At 36.2% G+C, this 21,384-nt stretch overlaps 1 protein-coding gene across 5 annotated transcripts in view; it reads right to left on the bottom strand.

The window, feature by feature from the left end:
* Positions 1–21,384, bottom strand: part of nhsl3 (NHS like 3) — a 65,884-nt gene that overhangs the window by 5,225 nt on the left and 39,275 nt on the right. For 4 of the 5 annotated variants that reach the window (XM_066675695.1, XM_066675692.1, XM_066675694.1 and 1 more), the window contains 4 exons: positions 1,188–1,343; positions 1,036–1,076; positions 801–945; positions 362–469 (listed from right to left, as the gene is read on the bottom strand). In XM_066675695.1, the coding sequence (XP_066531792.1) occupies positions 362–469; positions 801–945; positions 1,036–1,076; positions 1,188–1,343 (450 nt within the window). Of the gene's footprint in view, positions 1–361; positions 470–800; positions 946–1,035; positions 1,077–1,187; positions 1,344–5,646; positions 5,754–21,384 lie in introns of those variants that run through there. The other variant, XM_066675697.1, reaches the window with a different exon arrangement.

Below are 21,384 nucleotides of genomic sequence, written 5' to 3' on the forward strand. Positions count from 1 at the left end.
TACACTTCTCTGCATTGTGTCCATTTAACACAGTTTAACCTTGTGTTTGCAATCTCACATAAACATGCACCCAGGACTGTGAGATACTTGGACAAGGGGCCAGTACAGTTCTAATGTCTCAGCACTTGATACCAGTAGCAAAGTAAGATAAGAACTGCACATTTTATCCCCTTTTTTCTTAATTGGCAGCCCTCAAAAAACTGACAAGGTTGTTTTTTGTCATGGTCTGTCGGTTGGTAAGAGCTTCAGATTCATAAAACCAATGTAAAAATGCAAAAGTTATATTTACCTATTATGCCCCTTTTAATATATTGCATTATAATATGTAGTATGCTGTATATTAGCATTTCAAATGACATACATAGCTCTTTCTGAACCTGCTGTGGTATGCCCATAATAGTCGTCCTTCTGGTTCTTTTTCGGGTCTTGTCCAGCCTCTTCACAGTGTTCAAGGGCTTAAATGTTGAACCTAAGAATGTTACAGTGAGAATGTAAGAGAAGCTACAGATGTGCGGTTAAAAACATTTTTAACAAATTTTTTTATTATTATTTTTTAAATTATTAATTAATTAGCTTTAAAAATTCAGTATGTCTTACTATGTAAGACTATTGCACATCTTACATAACATTAATAAACTGCAAAATAAATTTAGACCATTTTTGGCATCAAACCACTCTTTTATATCTACTATATATACCTTCTACACAGCCCAGTTTTAAAATCTATCTGGCCCAAAACACTTGATCCAACAGATTTTCAGGACATTGGCTCCTCAGGAACAGGGAGTACTGTGTAATACCTTGGCGTGTTAGCACGGGCCTTGATGACACTGCAGATCTACTGGATACTGATGTGATGGAGTGGTCAGCAGTGCTGTTGTCATCCAAATGTCCATCTCTAACAATGCAACTGGCATCTTTGTCTTCATGTGGAGCAACTGTGGACTGCATAGGAGTTTAATCCAATGAAAATTATTAAGCCACATATTTTAAAAGTCAGTATTCTCATTTGTTTTCTCTGGAGTTGGAACTTACAATAGTCTGGTCGTCCTTAAAATCCATTCCATTGTTGTGTTCTGTTAGAAATGTGGAATCAGACACCAATCAGCACACTCGATGGGTCGGATGTAAAGCAATGTGTAGATGTAAGTTCTTTGATTAAAAACAATTCTGTAGAAAATGCTCACCCTCCTGCTGTAGTATCTTAAGTCCTTCTTGGGCTTCAGTGTGGAGGTCCTCCAGGTATTTTGGCCTGCTGCCCTCAATGAACACATTCTCCTGGTAGTGTTGAGAGGCTGAGTAATGCACTGTCAACTTCTTCTGCTCATCTTGTTTTTGTCCAGCTAGAGAGAGAGAATGAGAGAAAGAGAGAGATTAACCTGTGGAATAAGTCAGATTATTATCTATGTGTGCATTAGTACTGGCCTATATCCCCTTCCTAGCCAAATTGTTACAAAAAGTCTGTAGCACAGTCTTTCTTAAATTCTTAGAATCTTTTTGATCCCTTCCAATCATGGTTTCCACACTATGCACAGCACTGAGACAGCTTTGTTATGTGTCCTCAATGATCTCTTTCTCTTTACTGACACTGGTGCCCTCTTCATTCTTCTTTTTCTGGACTTAGGTGCTGATTTTGACACTGTTAACCATGACGTACTGATCTCCCATCTCTCAGCCATTGGAATTACTCACCTGGTTCATTTCATACATTTCTAGAGCTGTGATGATGACATACACACACACACACACACACACATATATATATATATATATATTAGCACCATATTCACCACTACACACTACCACCCCCTGCTCTATTGTCCTATATTTGATATACTAGACTCAGCACCATGTTCACAGACATGATGCTGAAATTCTTGTACATGCTTTAGTCAAAAAAAAAATTGGCTCACATCACTTCTATCTCACAACACATTCAGTTTAAACTCCTTCTGCTCACATAAAAATGGTCTGGCACATCCTTATTTAGCAGAACTCCTTCACACTTACTGCCCTCCCCGTACATTTAGGTGCTCTGATGCTGCTCTTGTTTTCATCCCCATATTCAGACTGATCTGTGCAAGGGGCAAATCCTTCAGTATCATGACCACAAAACTATAGAACATATTACTTCAATCTCAAAGTCTCTTGTCTTCTCTTCCTTCTTTTATATCTCAACTGAAAGCACACCTTTTGTTCTATATTTTCATTAGCTCCTTCCTGTAAACACTTGACACCCCCCCCCCCCAACACACATCCAAATTGATGTATATTATGTCAATATCAATGTAAAGTGGGAATGAGATGAGAAAGGTGCTATATAAATTAAAAATTATTATTATTTTATTATTATTATTAGTAGTAGTAGTATTAGTAGTAGTAGTAGTAGTGGTATACATTCCATGTTTTACCACTGTGCCATGTTAGCCTCATGACGTACAGGCAATATAAGATCATTACAGTATTAGGTCATGTGAGATAGAAAAGACCCTGTACTCAACTTGACTGGCAGGTCTGATCTAATTGACTATGACATTGAAAGGGTATTTGTTGCTTAACATTTGCCCCCAAGTGAAATGAAGATGATAAAAATAGTGAATGCATGTGATTACATTTTCTAGAATCGGAATCCAAGATTAAGAAAGAGATACAGAGTCATCTGTGGATGCAGTCTTTCAAATTCTTCTACTAAATTAATTTCCTTGATCGTTTCCTAACAGTTTGCTTGGATATCTTGGGCTAGTTTTCAACACAGGGATTACCTAAGTCTTGGACAATACCTGACTCTTAATGGAGAATCTACACACACAATTCTCTAGTTGTCAGAATGCCAGTTATTTCTTTTACTGTCAGGAGCAGCACCTGCCGATGTTGGCAGTCAAACAGACCCTTGACAGATTGCAGATAGGATCTCAGCCGTAGTGTGTGTGACAGGCCCTGACCCTCACGCCAAATAATCTCTAGAGCTGCCTTGATCTTTAATGCCATCCAATACCAGCTTACCCTTTGCAACAGTTTGCAAAGGTTTTTAAACGGTTAAAACAATGTTTACATATTTGTGAGGAATGTAATTGTTGTAATCAAAACTCCTAATTTATAAATAAACATGCTCAAAGTAAGAGGAATTTACTTGGTTAATGTAATTTTGTTGGTAAGAACATCTGTTTCACACTTGGATTGTTGACTACAAGAAATAAATAAAAAATAATAAAAAACTAAAAAGCCAACATTGCATCCAATATTAAGTACGTTGTTTTTTTTTTTACCAAGGCGTAAATATTTAATTTACCACCTTCTACTAATAGTGGCTCTTAAAGTTGACCTTAAATATGGAAATTATATTTATAACATGGTTCAAAAACAGTGATTCCAAACTTTAATATTGTTTTTATTCATAGCAGCAATCAAGTACTATTGTTTTCCATATGTCACTAGATTTGAAGATAACCTGGGGAGCTGAGATATATGTATGGGTTATGTGTGGTTCAACCATCTCTCTGGATTTCATGATGCTGTACATGTTGGCCTCTCTCACAGAACAGCCTGGCAGACAGATATACTTCAGCAAGCAGCAAGCTAAATCCAGGATTGGCTAAGGCCAAAGAAACATTACACCCCAGGTAGCAAATAAGCTGGATTGGCCAGAACCAATCATTAGCTTTGAATGCAGTATTTTCTTCCTTTGGAGGCATTCAGGAAGTGAAGATATTTAGATATCAACAGCTGGAACAAAATATTGTGTCTCCAAAAATTGCACAATTAGAGACAAAAAAATGTCAAGTTTTATTGTGAATTGATGCAACAAGAATTATACAATTCATTTTAGCCATTTTGACCAGTTCTACAGTTCTGTTAAAGGTGAAAATTCAAAACAGTGTAAAATGCAGCTGTAGTGTCAACTAAAAATGAAGATGAGGTTTTAACAGTACTGATATATTTTGTTGAGGCCAAATGTTCCCTCCCATTTGCTTTCTCTTTTAAAAGCCAATTTTAAATAGTTGTTCTGTGCCATATTTAGTGTAAACAATTACAGTTAACACGTCCTTGACTTCTGAGTGCACTGTAATGTGATGGTCAGTGGCCCCTGAGTTATTGAAGTCCAAGTGAGTTATGTCTGATTAGCACTGAGGCTGACTGTTAGCCCCAGACAATAGAGAGAAACACGACACTTGAGGGTGACCTTTAGTTGCCTTTGGACACTGTCTGAGGAACAGTAAGGAGCTTCATACGGACCCCCCCCCCCCCCATTAGCTTCCTAATGTCCCCCTGAGTGCCTTAAACTCTTGTGAGGGGAGTGACTCAGCTTTGGTCTTTGTGAAGGACATTAGGGTTTAAAAGTTTTTGCCTAAATTGGGATCTTGCCCTAAAAGAAATCCTCTCAGCTCTTTTTTAACCTCTTACTAGGCATCGTCTTTTAAGTACCTGGATTAGTGGGCACCCCGCGGGTGTGTCGTGTGACTTGAGTTTTGGGCTTGTGGACTGATGTAAGGTAACAGGGGCAGGTGCAGTATATGATGTAATGTCATATAAATCTGAGGTTTATTAGAAAATTGGAAAATCTCTAAAATATTAGGACAGGAAACTCCTTATTGTACACTTTAATGTATTTATTATAAAAACACTGATTAGTACTTAGGTCTGATCCATCTTACAAAAGGAGAATAAAGGTGACAGAGAGAATGAACAAGAAACAAACAGGAAAATCTAAATAATTACTTCAAAAATCTGCCTTTTTTCCTGATAAAAACATAAGCAGAGCAGGCCATATTCCATTGCCTTTCAAAACTGACTGATAGCCACATCTCTTACTTTCTTTGCAGCACTATCAGTAGACATCACATTCCAAAAATAAAGGTGGATTGATATCTGATGTCAGCCTTTTTTTCCGATAATTCCTTTAGACACAGAAAGTTAATAAAGGCCTCTAGCTTTTCAGAGAATTGCTGTCACATTAGCTAGTAGCTCACAGCTCAGCACCTGCTTCTCTGTTGTTGGTTCAGTCTTCTGCTCCCTACACCTTTTCAAATATCACATAATCCAAATACAGAGGTCAGCAGTAAAGTTTTTTTACTTAAAACTATAATTGCTCCAGAATATATATTTGGACATATTAATAACACCTGCATATTTTGCAGTACCAATGTGTTCTATTTTCATTTAATTTAAAAATTAATTAAAAGAAGACAGAGAAAGTTCTGTTAATTCCAGGAATCACAATTATTTGTTAATACAATGTAACAACTTCATTAAACATATAACTGTTTAGATAAGAACATGAAACCTTAATAGTATCGAAGTATCATGAAGATGAGTAATACATTTTTGGAGTGATGCTAGAGAAGAACTAATTTTGGTTCCCCAAAGAACCTCTCCGGGTCAGGGCTCATTTATAACTATTCCTAACTCTTTAAAAATTGTGATGGAACAACAGTGTGATCAATGTGTGTCTGGTGGTCAGTAAGAACCAGTTTGATAACCACTACATTAAAGAACCATTTTTATAATTCAGTTTTAATGATCCTCCACATTCTCTGAAGATTCTGTTTATATTATTCAATTATATTCTTTAAACTATATGTTCAAACCATGAATCATTTAAGAACCACAAACTATTGTATAAAGACCAGATCAAAACTCTCTACTCACCCCTCTTTTTGAAGACTGACAGCAAATATCGAAAATTTTTACTCAGAAAAACCACCATACCGACGCTGCGATTAAGTTCCAGCAAGATCCAGCAATCATTGCAGTGAAAGCCAAAGTGTGTTTGAAAAGGGTTCAGTTAACAGAGTTGTAAGAGTGGCAGGTCCTGCATCATTACCAGCTGTAAGCTGCAAGAGCCGTAGAGAGGATGTTTTGAGGTAACTGTACCACGGCAGACTGATGAAGGATAAGCCCAAATGAACACAATGAGATCTAGTGTGTGCTGTGTCAATCCTAACTGCTTTACTCTGCCACCCGCTCTCTCCCTCCTCTCTTCAACTGCCCCTCCTTTTGTCACTTGTAACCGTCACTGGTCCCTTGGTTCATTGTTGTTTTTGCCTCCCCCCACCCCATCCCCTTCTTTTCTGATTTGATCACTCCAAGGAACTTTGGATAACTTCAACACTGCTAGACTAATCCAGCTCTAATCCGGCTCCAGCTCCCCCGCTCCCCACCCAAGATAACTTACATTAAGGTAACAGATATTCTTAAAGACCTTTATTAAAATATAATACCTATATTAAATTGCTACAGGTATGCGATGTTAACTCTCAAACGTAAGCCTTATATTTAGTATTTTTGTTAAGTGCATTAAGACTAGGTCCCACATTTTTAATGGTTATATGAATGATTTACATTTAGTTTCATTTTTAACAATTTTGTGGTTATAGTTGATTAACTACATGTTTGTAAAATTTATTTTTAAGAGCATGCATTAAAAATTTAAGTTAAGATCATGGCTAGGTTTAATGTTTATTTACACTCAACTTTAAATGCTAGATATTTATTTAAATCTAATAATATATTTATATTTATATGAATACGAATGAGCATCTCCAAACATCCACAATGGACTTTCAAAATAAAGCGCCGCAGACTTATTCTTTGGTACTTGCAACAAAATATATGCTCTGAAATTTACATTATAAAATTTGAGGCCTTATTAAAGCTCTTTAAATATAAGGAACTAATAGACTTTCAGTCAGTGTGTTTTTGTTCATGTTCAGTGTTCATTGGCTTGTCTGAGATTGAGTCATAATTTGCTGTAGTTTGGTCAGTTGCTAACACATCAATTCTAGTTTTAAATTACTTAAATTTCACCAACCTGAAAAAACAGAGCAAGTCCTAAATGAGCATTTTTACTGGACAGAGAAAGCCAAAACACTCATCAATCCCTTTTCTCTTTAGTAAAACTGCCGCCCCAATAATTACGTCCCAGACAAAAAAGTGATTTGTTTTTGTGTTTAGGACACCAAGCAACAGCTTTGGCTTTCACACTTGACAAATGAGCCCAGCTGGCATCTTTGTCTTGCAGGTTTAGGGATCATTTCATTTTCAGTATCAGGGTATGTTGCTTTACCATTCAAATTTTGTAAATGTACCAGAAATGCACCTTTGCAGAGGATACAGCAGTGCTGTGTACAGTGTTTCTCAGAGGTGACACAGAGTTAGGCTCTTTATCCTCTCTCCCGCTGCCTGCTCCACTGCTTTTTTGGCATCAGAGCAGGAACTCAAGTGGAGCTGGCGCTGAAAAGGGAGCACAGTTTCAAAGGAGTATACAAAAGGATCCATTTTGGTTAGTGCATTGCTAGCTCTTATTTTGTCCAATGGGTTAATCCTTTTGGCCTCCACACTGCTCTGTATCTTTCACTGTTTCAATATCCTGAATTCTTACCAATCCCTCTTTCACCTGCCTGTCTTTTTCTCTCATTCTTGTTTATTTACTGATTTAATCTCTCTGGCTCTCGCTCAGTCAGTGTTAGCACACTCTTGTTGCTTTGCTGACTTTGTAACCAGTGTAGAAACATGCATCACTGGAAAGGGGTGGAGACATATGTCTGCATTCTTGGTGTTCCCATTGGAAATCTGAAGGCATGACACTCCAAAAAGCAGACTGAAACTGCACGCCTCCTGTTGTTCCCTCATGCAAGTCCCATTAATATTTATCAGGAAATCCTAAAGCTACCATCTGGCCCATGGCAAGGGGTGAGGGGCATGATTCTGAGGCCAGTCAACAGACCCCACATTTCTGTACACAGCTACCTCCACACACTGTCTTTTGTACAGCCGTTCAAATAAACTATGCAGGAAATGACACTTGGTGGCTTTTTTATGCTAAATTAACCTGGCATACTGCTAACATTTGGCTGGCATATCAATGTTTATGTTTACCAGCTAAGAGCAAGAAAAACTAGTTTCCTCTTGTTTCTGTAGTTCATATGGTCTAAATCAACTAAATATTTAATCTGGAGAAATAAGCATGGTGAAAAGTCTAGCAATATTGTGAAATTAAATATGTGCAACAAAGTAGAGACAAAATGGAACACCAAGATTTTGCACAATAGCGCAACGGGGGGGAGGGGAGGCTGACCAAAATCGACTAAATATTTCTTACTTCTTTTTTAAAAAAAATGATAAGGCTATGCTTATGGTTACTTTAGTATGTTTTTTAGGTATTTGACTAAATCTCAGCGGGGAATGAACAGCAGAATTATTTAATATATTTTTATTTACTCTTAAAATTTATTTTGTTTTCTTTTTTAAAAATCCATATTATGTTTTTCCAAAGGTATATCATGGTGGTGCTGTAAATAGTTCCCTAGTCAGCAGGTTCCAGGGTCCTGTGGTTCAAACTTTGCTTCGAGTCACTGTCAAAGAGGAGTTAGGTGTATCTCCCCATGTCTGTTTCCTCTCACAGTCCAAAAGCACAGTGCAAAAGTGTCCATATGTGTGAGTGTTTGAGTGAAAGGGTTAGTGTTTGATGCCCTGTGATGGACTGCTGCCCTTTAAAGGGTGTGTGTTCCTGCTTGCTCTTAATGATTCAAGGTAGACTTCTGACCTATCACCACCCTGAACAGGATGAAGTGGTTACAGCTGTTGACAGAATGAATGGTGTTCTAAAACCTGTCTGGTATTTTCCTGCTCCTAAAGTCAATAGTTTTTGTCTTCCTAGGAAATTCTCATATAGTACTCTAAAATGAAAGGGCTATGTAGAGAAAGGGATGTAATTTCTATATGCTCAGCTCTGTACTTACACAAAACTCTGAAATTAAAGATGCAATCTAAAATGTTACTGCATAATTATGGGTCAATTTATGTGCTATATTTTGCAGTAAGTACAACAAAGAATGTATCACTTTTGTACTGCACTCTTATTGTAGTAATTAAGTAATGTTGTTGAATTGGAAGGGCGGCACCTTGGCGCAGCAGGTAGTGTTGCAGTCACACAGCTCCAGTCTAGGTGACTGTCTGTGAGGAGTTTAGTGAGTTCTCCCTGTGTCTGCGTGGGTTTCCTTTGGGTGACTGTCTGTGAGGAGTGTGGTGTGTTCTCCCTGTGTCTGCGTGGGTTTCCTCCGGGTGACTGTCTGTGAGGAGTTTGGTGTGTTCTCCCCGTGTCTGCGTGGATTTCCTCCGGGTGACTGTCTGTGAGGAGTGTGGTGTGTTCTCCCTGTGTCTGCGTGGGTTTCCTCCGGGTGACTGTCTGTGAGGAGTTTGGTGTGTTCTCCCTGTGTCTCCGTGGATTTCCTCTGGGTGACTGTCTGTGAGGAGTTTGGTGTGTTCTCCCTGTGTCTGCGTGGATTTCCTCCGGGTGACTGTCTGTGAGGACTTGGTGTGTTCTCCCTGTGTCTGCGTGGATTTCCTCCGGGTGACTGTCTGTGAGGAGTTTGGTGTGTTCTCCCTGTGTCTGCATGGATTTCCTCCGGGTGCTCAGGTTTCGTCCCACAGTCCAAAAACACACATGGGTAGTTGGATTGGCGACTCAAAAGTGTCAATAGGTTACAGATAATGAATGTTGAATTGGTTTTTTAGACACTTATGTCAAGCAGCACAGTTTGACCACTACTCATTCAGTTCCCACAATTTCCTTTGACTAAAATAACTTGATATGATTGTTTCCTATAAATAATCATCAGAGTATGACATGTTTATCAAGCCCACCAGGTGGTAATGCCATAAATGGACCTAAGATATTTGTGTCCTTGTTTATGAAAACATCCTCCTGCATTTCTCTGGAGTTAGGATGATGATGTTGATGGTGATGTAATTTGAGTGGAATTCTTTGATCATGATAATTAGCTCCTGTTGGCCAGGTCAGTTCACCCTAGTTAAAGGAGTGTGCAATCCTCTGTGTGACGTCCTAGTTAAGGAAGTAAATGAATGAGCTTGCATCAGAGAACCGAAAGGATGGGTATAATATATAGTAGAACCTAATGAAGAGGTTTTCACAACGCATAATATGGATTGTTTTATTTATTATTTTTTCTAAATGTCAGGCATTTGTAATGAATATGAAAAAATGTGAAATGAATGTCTTAGGTTTTAAGTAATAATTAAGAAGTAAGAGCAGGAAGAATCCAATGTAAAAATAAGAGGATGAAACTACAACAGCAAATTCTCCATGTCTCCATGCACAATCAGTGGCCATTAGGATGAGATGTCCTGGGATGTCCATACTCAATGCCCAGTGTGCAAACAGAAGGTCACAATCTCTATTCTAATTGCCATTCCTGAAAGTCAAGGAAATCTACAAAATCTTCCACAGAAAAGTGAAATACTCAAGGTCTGTTGAGGAGGGGGGACACAAGGAACATCTGTTTGTGATGAAAAGCATCTGGCTCAAAACCCCCCTTAAGACAGAACTCCACCCACACACAATTCCTAATTGGAAAATCCCCAGCCATAAGTACTTCATGTTAGCTCACAGCATGTATCACCATCCACTTTAAATGTTCTGTATCAGTATGAGTGAGAGTGGGCGTGTGCTCATGGGCATGGGTAAAACACAGATTGAAAATGAAAGTGGTACTTAAAACATGTACACAATATTTATTCATTCATTTATTTATTTACTATAAAAACTTAACTGTGTTCAGCATTGCAGCTGGTCCGGAGCCTACTTGAAACCTTGCACAAAGCAGAAATACACCATTGCCATGATGCCATTCCATCACACACTCACACATATGGACACTGTTGAATAGCCAATTGGCCTACCAATATGTGTATTTGGATTATGGGAAAAAAAGGACTCATGGGCATTGATGAATTTTGGGGTTTAAACCCACAAACCCAGAATTCTGGAGCAGTGACACCACCCTGCAGCCCTTACACGATATCCCCTTTACTCAATATGTAGTACTGCAGATCAAGACATGTGTGGTCTCCATATTGTTGCTGTTGGGACAAAATCTTGTATCTACATTTTGGCCTTTTTTTAACATAGTTTGGAAATTGCTGCAGTCTTTCCATTTACCTCCTTGCGGATTACATTTTTTTTTCATGTCACATGTGGATGTGGGCACTGGGCCAATAATTGATACTGATGCATACAATTATGTATATGGAAAATGGAAAGAGAGGCAAAAAAGCAAAAAGATGGTGGTAAAATATTCCTGAAACTGGGGGCAGCAACAATAAAAGACCATACTGCCAACCATAGTGTAAAGCCTGAACCAAGCAACACCTAGAAGACCTTAACTGATTCAATAAAATGTACAATAGGGGTGGGCAATATAATATCGTTCAAGATAATATCCGTATGTTTTTTAAATTGATAAGACTTTTGCCATATCATGGTACTGTGACGTAAGTGTGAGCTTCTGATGTAGGTGTGTGAATGTGACTTCAGCTCAAGCTAAATCGGGCATGTATATTAGGCTGCAGGCAGAAGCAAAAGTGGGTGTGATAAGTAGGGAGGGCACCTGTAAACCATTTTTTAGAGTGCAGCCAATCAGATGCTAGACTTGTCAATCACATTTCATATAGCTAATCGACAACAGCAGTTACTTGTCCGTCATTTTCCATTGCAGCCACTCGTCTTAACAGATCTTTCAAAAGAAGATGGAAACTGCGATGCTATTGGTTAAAACTCGCGAATCTGAAAATGCAGAACAACGGTGAAACAAAATCTGTACATGTATTTTACAAAATACTATATTAACAGTTAAACAAACTACTGTACTGTATTAGTTAGTCCTGCTTAAAGTGAAAACTAAACACGGAGAAGATCCTATGCCACTCTTAAATGGAACCAGCTGACTGAGAACATTAGAACTTTAGAAGAGCCCCGACTTATGACACTTTTAAATCAAGACTGAAGACTTTCCTGTTTGAGCAGCTACAGCTCAATTTAAAATACTGTTCACTTTTAATTCTGTAACAGTATTTTAGTGTTTTTTCCTTTATTTTATCATTTTAATATTTGAAGTTTGAATAATGTTAATCATGTATTTTCTTTTATTGCACTATTTTAATAGTGTTAATTGCCTTTTATGGTTTTTTTATTTTACCCTTAATTTAACTGCATATTAACTTTTCTTTTCACTCTGTAAAGAACTTTGAATTGCCCTTGTGTATGATACATGATCTATAAATAAACTTGCCATGTCTTGTCTTTAGTTTTTTTATTAATTAGTCAACTTGTCCATAACTATCTTATCAGCCTAAAAGATACTGTAAATGTCATTACATTACAGTAAGTAAATTAACAGTAAGTAGCCTACACAGATTTCCCGATTATCGGTGCAAATAATTTTAGGTTGAAGAATAACTGGTGGGGCAGCCCTGGAGCTGTGTGACTGTGACACTACATGCTGCACCACTGTGCACTTTGTATTAGTGCTCTATGGAATTATCTAATATAATTAAATATGATGATGAATATATGATGATGATGATGATGATGAGGAAGAGTTATTCACTTCTCTGAAACATTCTACAGATGGTGAATGAGAACTTGGTGTCTGGATAGCTGTGCTAAAGCATGACTTTAAAGTGGTATTCATAATCCTTTTTTGATAAATCAGTGTTTTATTATTACTTTGTATTATTATTAAATACATTGTTCATCTTTCTAATCAACTAAATAAATGTAACAAATGTAAACAAGATTTATTTGAATTACACACACACACACACATTCTTCCTTGGCATATACACCATGCCAAGGACATCTACACATTGAAATGCTTTATGATGAGGCTGTACAATACAGTGTATACAGAGGAGAAAAGATGACTATAACGTATACAGTTCATGCAGAAATGTACTAAAAATATAATAATGTGCAGCTCCATAAGTAGTTTTATGGAACTTTAATAAAAAGGCATGTGTGCTAGATATGACTACAGCTAATTATAGTGCAAAGACAGAAGACGACCAAACTGCAGTGTCATAGCTTTAAATATGAATAAATAAATATGCGTGTGCAAAGATGCAGTGATCTTTAGCAACTGTCCATAACTAACACCACAAAGTGACAAAGTATACAGTCCATATATGAAAAATGAAAGAGCATAGCAGCATTGACATCAATGTATGGTGATTTCATGAAATATCAGAAATTTGAGAACAAAAAGCAACGTATTCAGTAGAAGTACAGATGCTTCTGTACAGCCTACCAAATGGTAGCCTGGTAAACAGGTTGTATATATATATATATATATATAATCAGCAGCCAGACACAGCTGTCCAACACTTAGTGCTGAAGCCAATGGAGTGACGTCCTGCCTACAGGGGTTTACTGGTTTTGTGGCAATACTGAGAGAAACAAGTCAGTGCTTAAAAAAATATATAAAAATCTGATTTTAACACCGTGTCTCAAAGGACTAAATTAAATTTAGTTTAAAACTAAACACATCTGTGATGGCAATAAAACTGACTGACTTTTAGAATCAAAGTAATTCTTTATACATAAAAATCACATTAGATAATAAGATTAAAAATAATATTAAATTATTAAATTATGTATATGAACTGTTTGTGAAGACACCAATTTTTACTCTGTTATAAAAAATAAATTAGCAGCAGCTTGGATGCAGGTAGTTTGTTTCTTAATGCGAATTGAAGTGTGCTCTGTGTCTATCTAGCAATATCTAAATATCAGATCAGGGCAGTATCGGGAGATACTCAATATTTAAATGCTCGGAAAAAAAACCTGATGGTGACATCACTCTTTCTTAGACATACAGTTTGGTAATTACAGTTAGATAATGCAGCATGTTCTTTTTGGTGTTAAAAAGAAACACTAATAGTTTGACATTATATTTTGGTATGGTTTTCATAACATCGTACTGTAACGTATATCGCTATTTTTTAGGAATCGAGATATGGGTTTTTTTGGTCATATCACACAGCCCTAATGTACAAACCAGAAGAAAACTTCCAGTGTGTCAGTTTGGCATTATTTTGGATTCCAGTCAAACATACACAAAGAAACACTGGCTGTCTGGTTTATCATTAATATTCATGCTAAATTTCACAGTCTTCCTCCAGCAGAACTGCTCTTCTACTTTTTTTAGTTTACTCTGCATCTAGAACACCAGCACCTCCAATCATTATCAACATGAACTGCCTGGAGTTTATATTTTCCTCTCTTAGACAGGCCTGTGGATGTGATGATGCTTACAGAAAATATGTCACTTCACATTCTTTGAAAGACATTATTTTTTTTCCTCTCATGCAAACACTCCCAGGCCTGAACCCTTAATCAATTGAAGCTATTAATAGCTACTGAGGAGGCATTGCCATGTTCTGTGTTACAGTGACAATTCAGGATGTCTTTCATTCAGGCACAAAATCAATAGGCTTTTCTCCCTTCCAGATTTTCTAGAGAAGTAACATGTTTTATGGATATTACCTTTATGCAAAATATCTTTCTTGTTCTTTAGTAAAAGTTGTAGAAGGCATACAATTATTTTTCATTATGTACACATTTTTCACCATTAAAATTGAACTTTTTGAGTTGAGCTTTGAGTTTTGAGTACTCTGATACAGAATGCAGCAGGGTTCACAATGGTGGTGACAGCAGCCACACATCTGAAATGTTTACTGCCTCTAAAAGCCACATGAAATCATTGCAGGAAATGGTTACCAACATGTTGCCTGGTGCCTGAGACACTGTTTTACTGTGGTTTTCTTTTGGGTAATGTTTTAGATTAAAACGTGTTTAGAAAGTTTTTATCAACTTGAAGAAAAATACATGCAAAGTGCTGTAAAACATTCCATAAAAAAAAAAAAAAAAACTTCACTGGTTCACTGGAGGGAATCAAATAGCTATATTTAAATTGTAGGCTTTGTGCCCCATGGTTCTTACCACTATTCTGTAAATTACTTTGTAAGTTTCTTTACACCCCCCTGCACTATTTCACAATTTATTTTTGCATGAATTCAAATTTATTTTTCCACTCTAACAAAGAGTTCACATCCACAATAACAATGAGGGAATTAGGAATAGAACAACCAGCTTTTTGTTATTATTTTCCAAAGAAGTCGTATGAAATGTCTATAGTTTTTTAAGAAGGTGAGTCAAAACCTGGAAGAAGTATTCAGTTCACAAGTCTGTCTGATGTTATTGTGTTATTGTGCATTAGGAATGGCCTGATCTCAATCTCAGGATTCTTATGCATTCCTCAAAAGCACCGCCCCACCCAACCTCCACATAGCTCTAAATATACAAATGAAATCTGCATCCAGGCCCAGGTTTGCTGCTTTATATGTGAGTGGAATAATGTGATCAGTAAAGAGTCCTATATGTATATACACAGACTAGAGTGGTAGATTGCTCTCATTCATCTCAATGTCAAAATCAGAAAGGGCCAAGTATGTAAATAAACCTCAATGTCAGCTTTTCAAAAACAAGCTGCATGCCATTTTCTGCTACATGCTGCAAGAGACAGAAGCCAACATTTACATTCAAGAAATCAACATCTATCCACTGACCATGTGGTTCTACTTCATGGAGATAGTGCTAATTAAAGCATAAGAAAATTGGTTTCTTTTGGAAAATGTATGTCCAGGAAAAGAACAATATATACATTAGCCATGTTGTGATTACATTATGCTCCAGTATGCCAGTGTTTTGAATGTTTACATGTCAACAGAGCTTTTTCAAGACTACCAGAAGATTAGAGACATATACATAAAAAAATCAGCTGAACAGAAGAGGACACTAACACTTGCTATTTATGTTTATTTAATAATTTGCACTGTAATCTGCTGTGAGACAAAAGCATGTGGATGAATGTGATTGGTTAGAATAAATGGGCAGGGATTTTCAAATACTGTGCTATAAACTGGTAAAGCTCCACCTACACCTCCGTGTTTTTTCCTGCTCTGATTGCCACTAATGACTTTGGAAGAAATAAATGTGCAATATAATTATCTTATCTTACCTCATATCATAATTATCTTCTTTTTTTTTTACTGTAAATTTAATTCGGTTTCATAATTGTTGTACGTGTTGCAGGTTAACGGTGCAGTATTGAAAAATCTGTACTCAGTGTGTGCTATTGCACAACCATGGAGCTGTGTGGCAGCAAAACTACTAACAGAATAAATCACCAAAATACATGATGCTCATATAATCAAGATACATTCACCCTGGAATTTGGTACTGGTAATCAAAAGGACATTTATTTCTATGCTGTACTCTTTCTGTAAAAACAAAAATGCAATTTAAGGTAAAACTAAGTCTCCTAAAGTCCACATTTTAAAAAAAAACAAAAAAACATTTAGAACTCCCTCTCAGTTCTGTCATGGTGTGATACTGGATCCACTGTGTAGTGGATGCTAATCTGTGTAGGCTGGTTTGCCATGCTCAGAAGGGATAGAGTCCAGTTTGAAATATTGTAAGACACAATGAAAAAGAGAGAATGAGTATAAAGATATAAATATTATAGGAAATTCCTTCCAGTGTGGTTGAATGTTTGTCCCAAATAGCACAAGGCTTCTAGAGTTTCTAGGAAAGATTTTAATTCAGGGATAATTACACACTCATAAACACCAAAGCAAGCCATTGCGGACAGACTGTGACAGGAGTCCACAGAGAGAAGCTCAAAAGCTTTAGTGTGTGTCTTTGTTCTTAGGCAAGCGTAGGCTATTTTTTGGCATGCTCCTCTGTGTGTGTTTTTTTTTTATTATTTATGTAGACTTTATTCAAGGTCTTTTTAAATATTTTTTCATGTGTTTCATGTCAAAAAGAAATACAATTCAATAAACACCATTAAAAATGAGCAGAGATGAGGAAAAGAATGCTTTTTTTTGCTTCTACAAAATGAGGGCTTTTAGTACATTCTTTCCCTCAAGGCTTTTTATAGCACATACAGGGTCATTGACACTGCCCAGAAAAGAAAAGCTTGTAGTGTTTTTGACATAGTTTAAGACAAATTATTTTCTACTAAAATGGGAAGATAACAGAAATAACATTATATTCTCAAGACAAATATGAAAAAAACCCTTAAATTATAAACTGGGAAGTAGATCTAAGTGAATAACATCAGTGATTAAATTTAATTCAATAAATCATGGCTTCAAGATCACATGTAGTTAATGGACTAACTCTGACTGTTCAGCTAAATTTAAAGCCTTAACTATGAATGATGAGAAAACTAAGAAACCTGGAGACTCTAAATATATCCTCACTATCCAAAGAAAAACATGTATCTCCAAAATAGTAACTTTACAGGAAAAGGAAAATGCATCTTAACTTTCAAATGAAATCAGTGTAAAATGATTTTATTTAAAATGATTTTTTTTTACTTTTGGAGCATCTATTGGTTCATTTATTATGAAATGATCACACGGTGTGAAGGACATCTGTGTTCATATGATTTAGTAAAATGAAAATCAACAAAAAGTTTTTTTTAAAACATGATTTTACATGTTTTTCTTTGAACAGAGATTTCTGAGTAACAGTGCATCGTTTCCAGTCATCACCATAAGGTGATCAAAAATGAACTTTACTGCAGGAGTACAGTGACAGCAAATATGAATATATACACTACTGTGCAGAAGTCAGAGATTAACTTTTCATTTCTTTAAGATCCAGGTAAAGTGCAATTAAATACAAGTTTGTTTCTGAGAAGATAGAAAAACATATTACACTTGCATGAAGAAGTGAGACATTTAAAGACAATTAACTTCAAATATAGAAAACAGGACTCTTAACAACCATACAAGAGAAACAAACTTATCACAATCAGATAAAGAGTCTGGAGAAAATCAAGCTCTACTCTCACTTCATCATTGCTATGCAAAAACAACTATGCATCTACATTTTATTCAGTTTTCCTATTTCTACATGAGCTGATCTTTACACTTGAACTTTTTTGCATTAATGTGCATTATTTGTCATCTGTAAAGGTTTGGAGATAAACATGGATATACATTTTATTTTGGTATTCAGCACTCCAACATGCCTTATATTCATTAAATACAATGTTGACTAAATGTTGATTTAGTAGAAAACAACTTTACACAGTGATCATTATGGAAATCAAGCAGAGTTTCCTGTTTTTGTTACATATAATGAAACAGTCAAATGACAGGAATTTACATGTGGACATACAGTAATTCCCAACAATAACAATTACATTGCCTTTTCCTCTGTAAAACTTGTCATGGGAAATGAACAAAGTGTTCATTATTCCCTTTTTTCTCTTTTCTTTTTTGTCTTTAACACATTGAACTTGTGCCAGGTTTTTTTCTCTCAGACATGTGGAAAGAAGGGTTTGAATGAAGATTTGTAAATTATTTTCTTTCTGAAGAACTGTGTTTTGCAATTAGAGGGATTTATGATGAAAACAGATTGGCACAGGTTAATATATAGTAAAATGACTGGCAGGGTTTAATATATAGTTACAATGGCAAGGGCTAATGTATATTTATAAGGATTGTCACAGGTTAATGTATAATTAACGTGAATGGCATGAAATAATAGAGGCTGCAAGGAAAGAAGAACAGTATGCTCGCAGGTAGACATTAAAACTGTACTCTGCAACAATGCATTACCAGTACTTGGTATATTGCATCAGATGTAATATTGCAGAACTCATGGAATGTAATGAAATAAGCCATAATTTGATAACAAAATGCTTTTAGGAGTGTCATTTGCTGTTTCATGCAGCTTACGTCATTTTAAATGTGCTTTCTGATTAAGCATATAAGCTGGTAATGGCCTGTGTATTTCTGCTAACCGACTGTGGCCGACTCACAATAACACATATGAATAGCCTAGTGAAACACTATTGACTGCACACATGATGGTTAAAACTTCTGAATACTGAAAATGTGCATCCAATATTACTTGAATCACAGTGGAAGTATGCATCCATATAATTTGAAGAAGAACATTTGTAGGACACAGTTGTTCTTCTTAGTCATTCGAATGTTACCTGAAGCTTTACCAGTGCAACCTTTTAATTCATTCTCTTATTTGATCTGTTTGTCCAGAAACAATTTCAGATTAAACATTGTGTTCCATGGTGCGCCATGATTCTCCATCTTCTCTGCAACAGCCAGAGGGTGGAAACAATAATAATTGAAGTGGAGCTACAGGATGTCAGTTCATGAATGTGAACCAGCCATATTCTGTTTATACACACATGCAGATCCTGTCAAAATGTATACTTAATTATCTTAGGATCACGAGTTAGATCTGTACACATACACATCACAAATGTGGTCACACATGTCTTTTAAATGCAAATAAGGAAATCATCCTTATTATCAGGATGTTTTTTTTTAATGTTGAGCATATACCTGTCCCTTGTGAATGTTAATTCTGACTATGTCACTATAACACAATAACAGGTAAAGAAGGCAAGAACTGGCAGGGCTAAGTAAATTGTAAGCTGCAGCACACTGACCTACTTCATAAAGAGAGCAGGCATCAGAGAGCTAGCGAGGAGAATTTGATAGCATCTTAGAAACAGTCAGAGAAACTGAATACTCAGCAGTACAGTACTAAACAATCTATTGTGCTCATTTAGCACTAAATCAGATTGTGGACCATGCTAGGAGACTAGGACGAGCTACATTTAGGCTTTCTTATGTGTTCTGCATGGGAGAAAATGTAGAGTAGGCTCATTTTCATTTCAATAATAAAAACTGTTGTCTTATTTTGAGCCCACAAAGAACATGCATAAAAAATACAGCAGTTATTTGCTCCTGCACTCTAATATCCTAACTCAATTTGTGTCTAATGCGGGAAGAGGCTGCAATGGGCCCATTACAATCAGACACAGAGTGCTTTGTAACAGGAACCGCTTTCTTTACTCAGCACCCACTTTCAGTGCTTTATGCAGGATGCTTCTATGATTTATGAGGGCTGTAAAATTTAAAATACCCTGACACAACACAAACAAGTAGCACAGAAAATATATCATTTAAAAAAGTACAATATAGATTTAAGAGTATTTATATCCATTTTACATTTTAAAACTTTAAAGAATGATTCAGCAAAAATACAGTTGACTCAATTTGCAGCATATTCCATTCACTCTCAGATGTCCTTGATCTATTTTGTGTACAAATCTGGCTTCTTTCTTTCTTTCTTTCTTTCTTTCTTTCTTTCTTTCTTTCTTTCTTTCTTTCTTTCTTTCTTTTTATAAACACAGTTTTAATTTGTGGAAAAGTGTAAATAAACAATTTGTTTGAAAAGTGAATTGTTACCACAGTTTTTCATACATGAAACATATATACATACATACATAAATAAATGGGTATTGACATATAAATTATATGATTATAATGATAAGAAAAACAAACTATCGATAAACATACGCATACATATGTACATAGATATTTACATATACATGTATACACCCATATATTTACACACATATGGCTTTTTTATTTTAACACTGGATCCACATAGCTAATATTGGTTCTAGAAACAACAGATACACAACAGACAAACGTTTCCCTGAATACAGGTCCAATCTCTTAGACTGCATAACCTTATCCAGGTTGAATAAGGTTTGCACAGATGTGTTTGTCTTAAAATGTCAATATATTTAAAGAAGGTTTTACATGCTGGTATTACAGCTGTTATCTAAAACCACTGAGAACACAGTGAAGTTTGATCATTTTTATAGTTCACAGTAAGTCATGCTGCGTCCTAAACCAGGTGTTTTGAGGATGTATTCATGAAAAATATTCAGTTGTTTATTGGCTTCAGCTACAGTGCTAAACTAAAGAAAGAAGTGAAAAAGTGTGCTGAACATGTGTTTGTTGATTGACTACATCTGGGGTAAGAAGAAAATGCCTTTAATGCTTCAGTTCAATAAAATGATGAATGCCGTTTTATACCTAGTGCAGTATAGAAATTGATGTGTAAGTTCCAAAGCTGAGGAACATAGCTTGCTTAGATGTGAATATGCAGTGTCGTGGCAAACACAAATGTGTATGAATTGAATTATTAAACATAACCTTTCCATTTTTCCTGAGATTATAAAGTTCTGTGTTATTATCCTTCTTACAGATTTTTTCTTTGAGGACAGAAAGTCAAGGTTGTTGCCATTAACAGCAGGAAATATTATCTGGAGAAGTGTTATGAATAAGGCTATTGTACTGAACGTGTTGTTATCAAGGACATCCTTGTTGTTGTTTAACAGTCTGAGCAGCTAGATAATGTGTGAGGACACATGTGCCCTAATGATTTCTGTTCATCATATAACTTTGGAGCCTTTCGGGACTGTGCCAACATATCCATTGGCAAAGACAAAAGCAACATTTAAGCTCAAACCAACCACTCTCCTCAGGCATCCATGAAAGACCTGCTGTCCGTAATAGAACACAGAAAAACTGGCTGATAATGAGTCACTTAAAGGAAAGAGAAGGGGTGAGACGAGGGAGTGAAGAGGTGAGTTGATAGAAGAAGTGCCCAAGCTTCAGAAATGA

Source organism: Hoplias malabaricus, chromosome 6 (genome assembly GCF_029633855.1).
Source record: "Hoplias malabaricus isolate fHopMal1 chromosome 6, fHopMal1.hap1, whole genome shotgun sequence".
NCBI classification, from domain to species: Eukaryota; Metazoa; Chordata; class Actinopteri; order Characiformes; family Erythrinidae; genus Hoplias; species Hoplias malabaricus.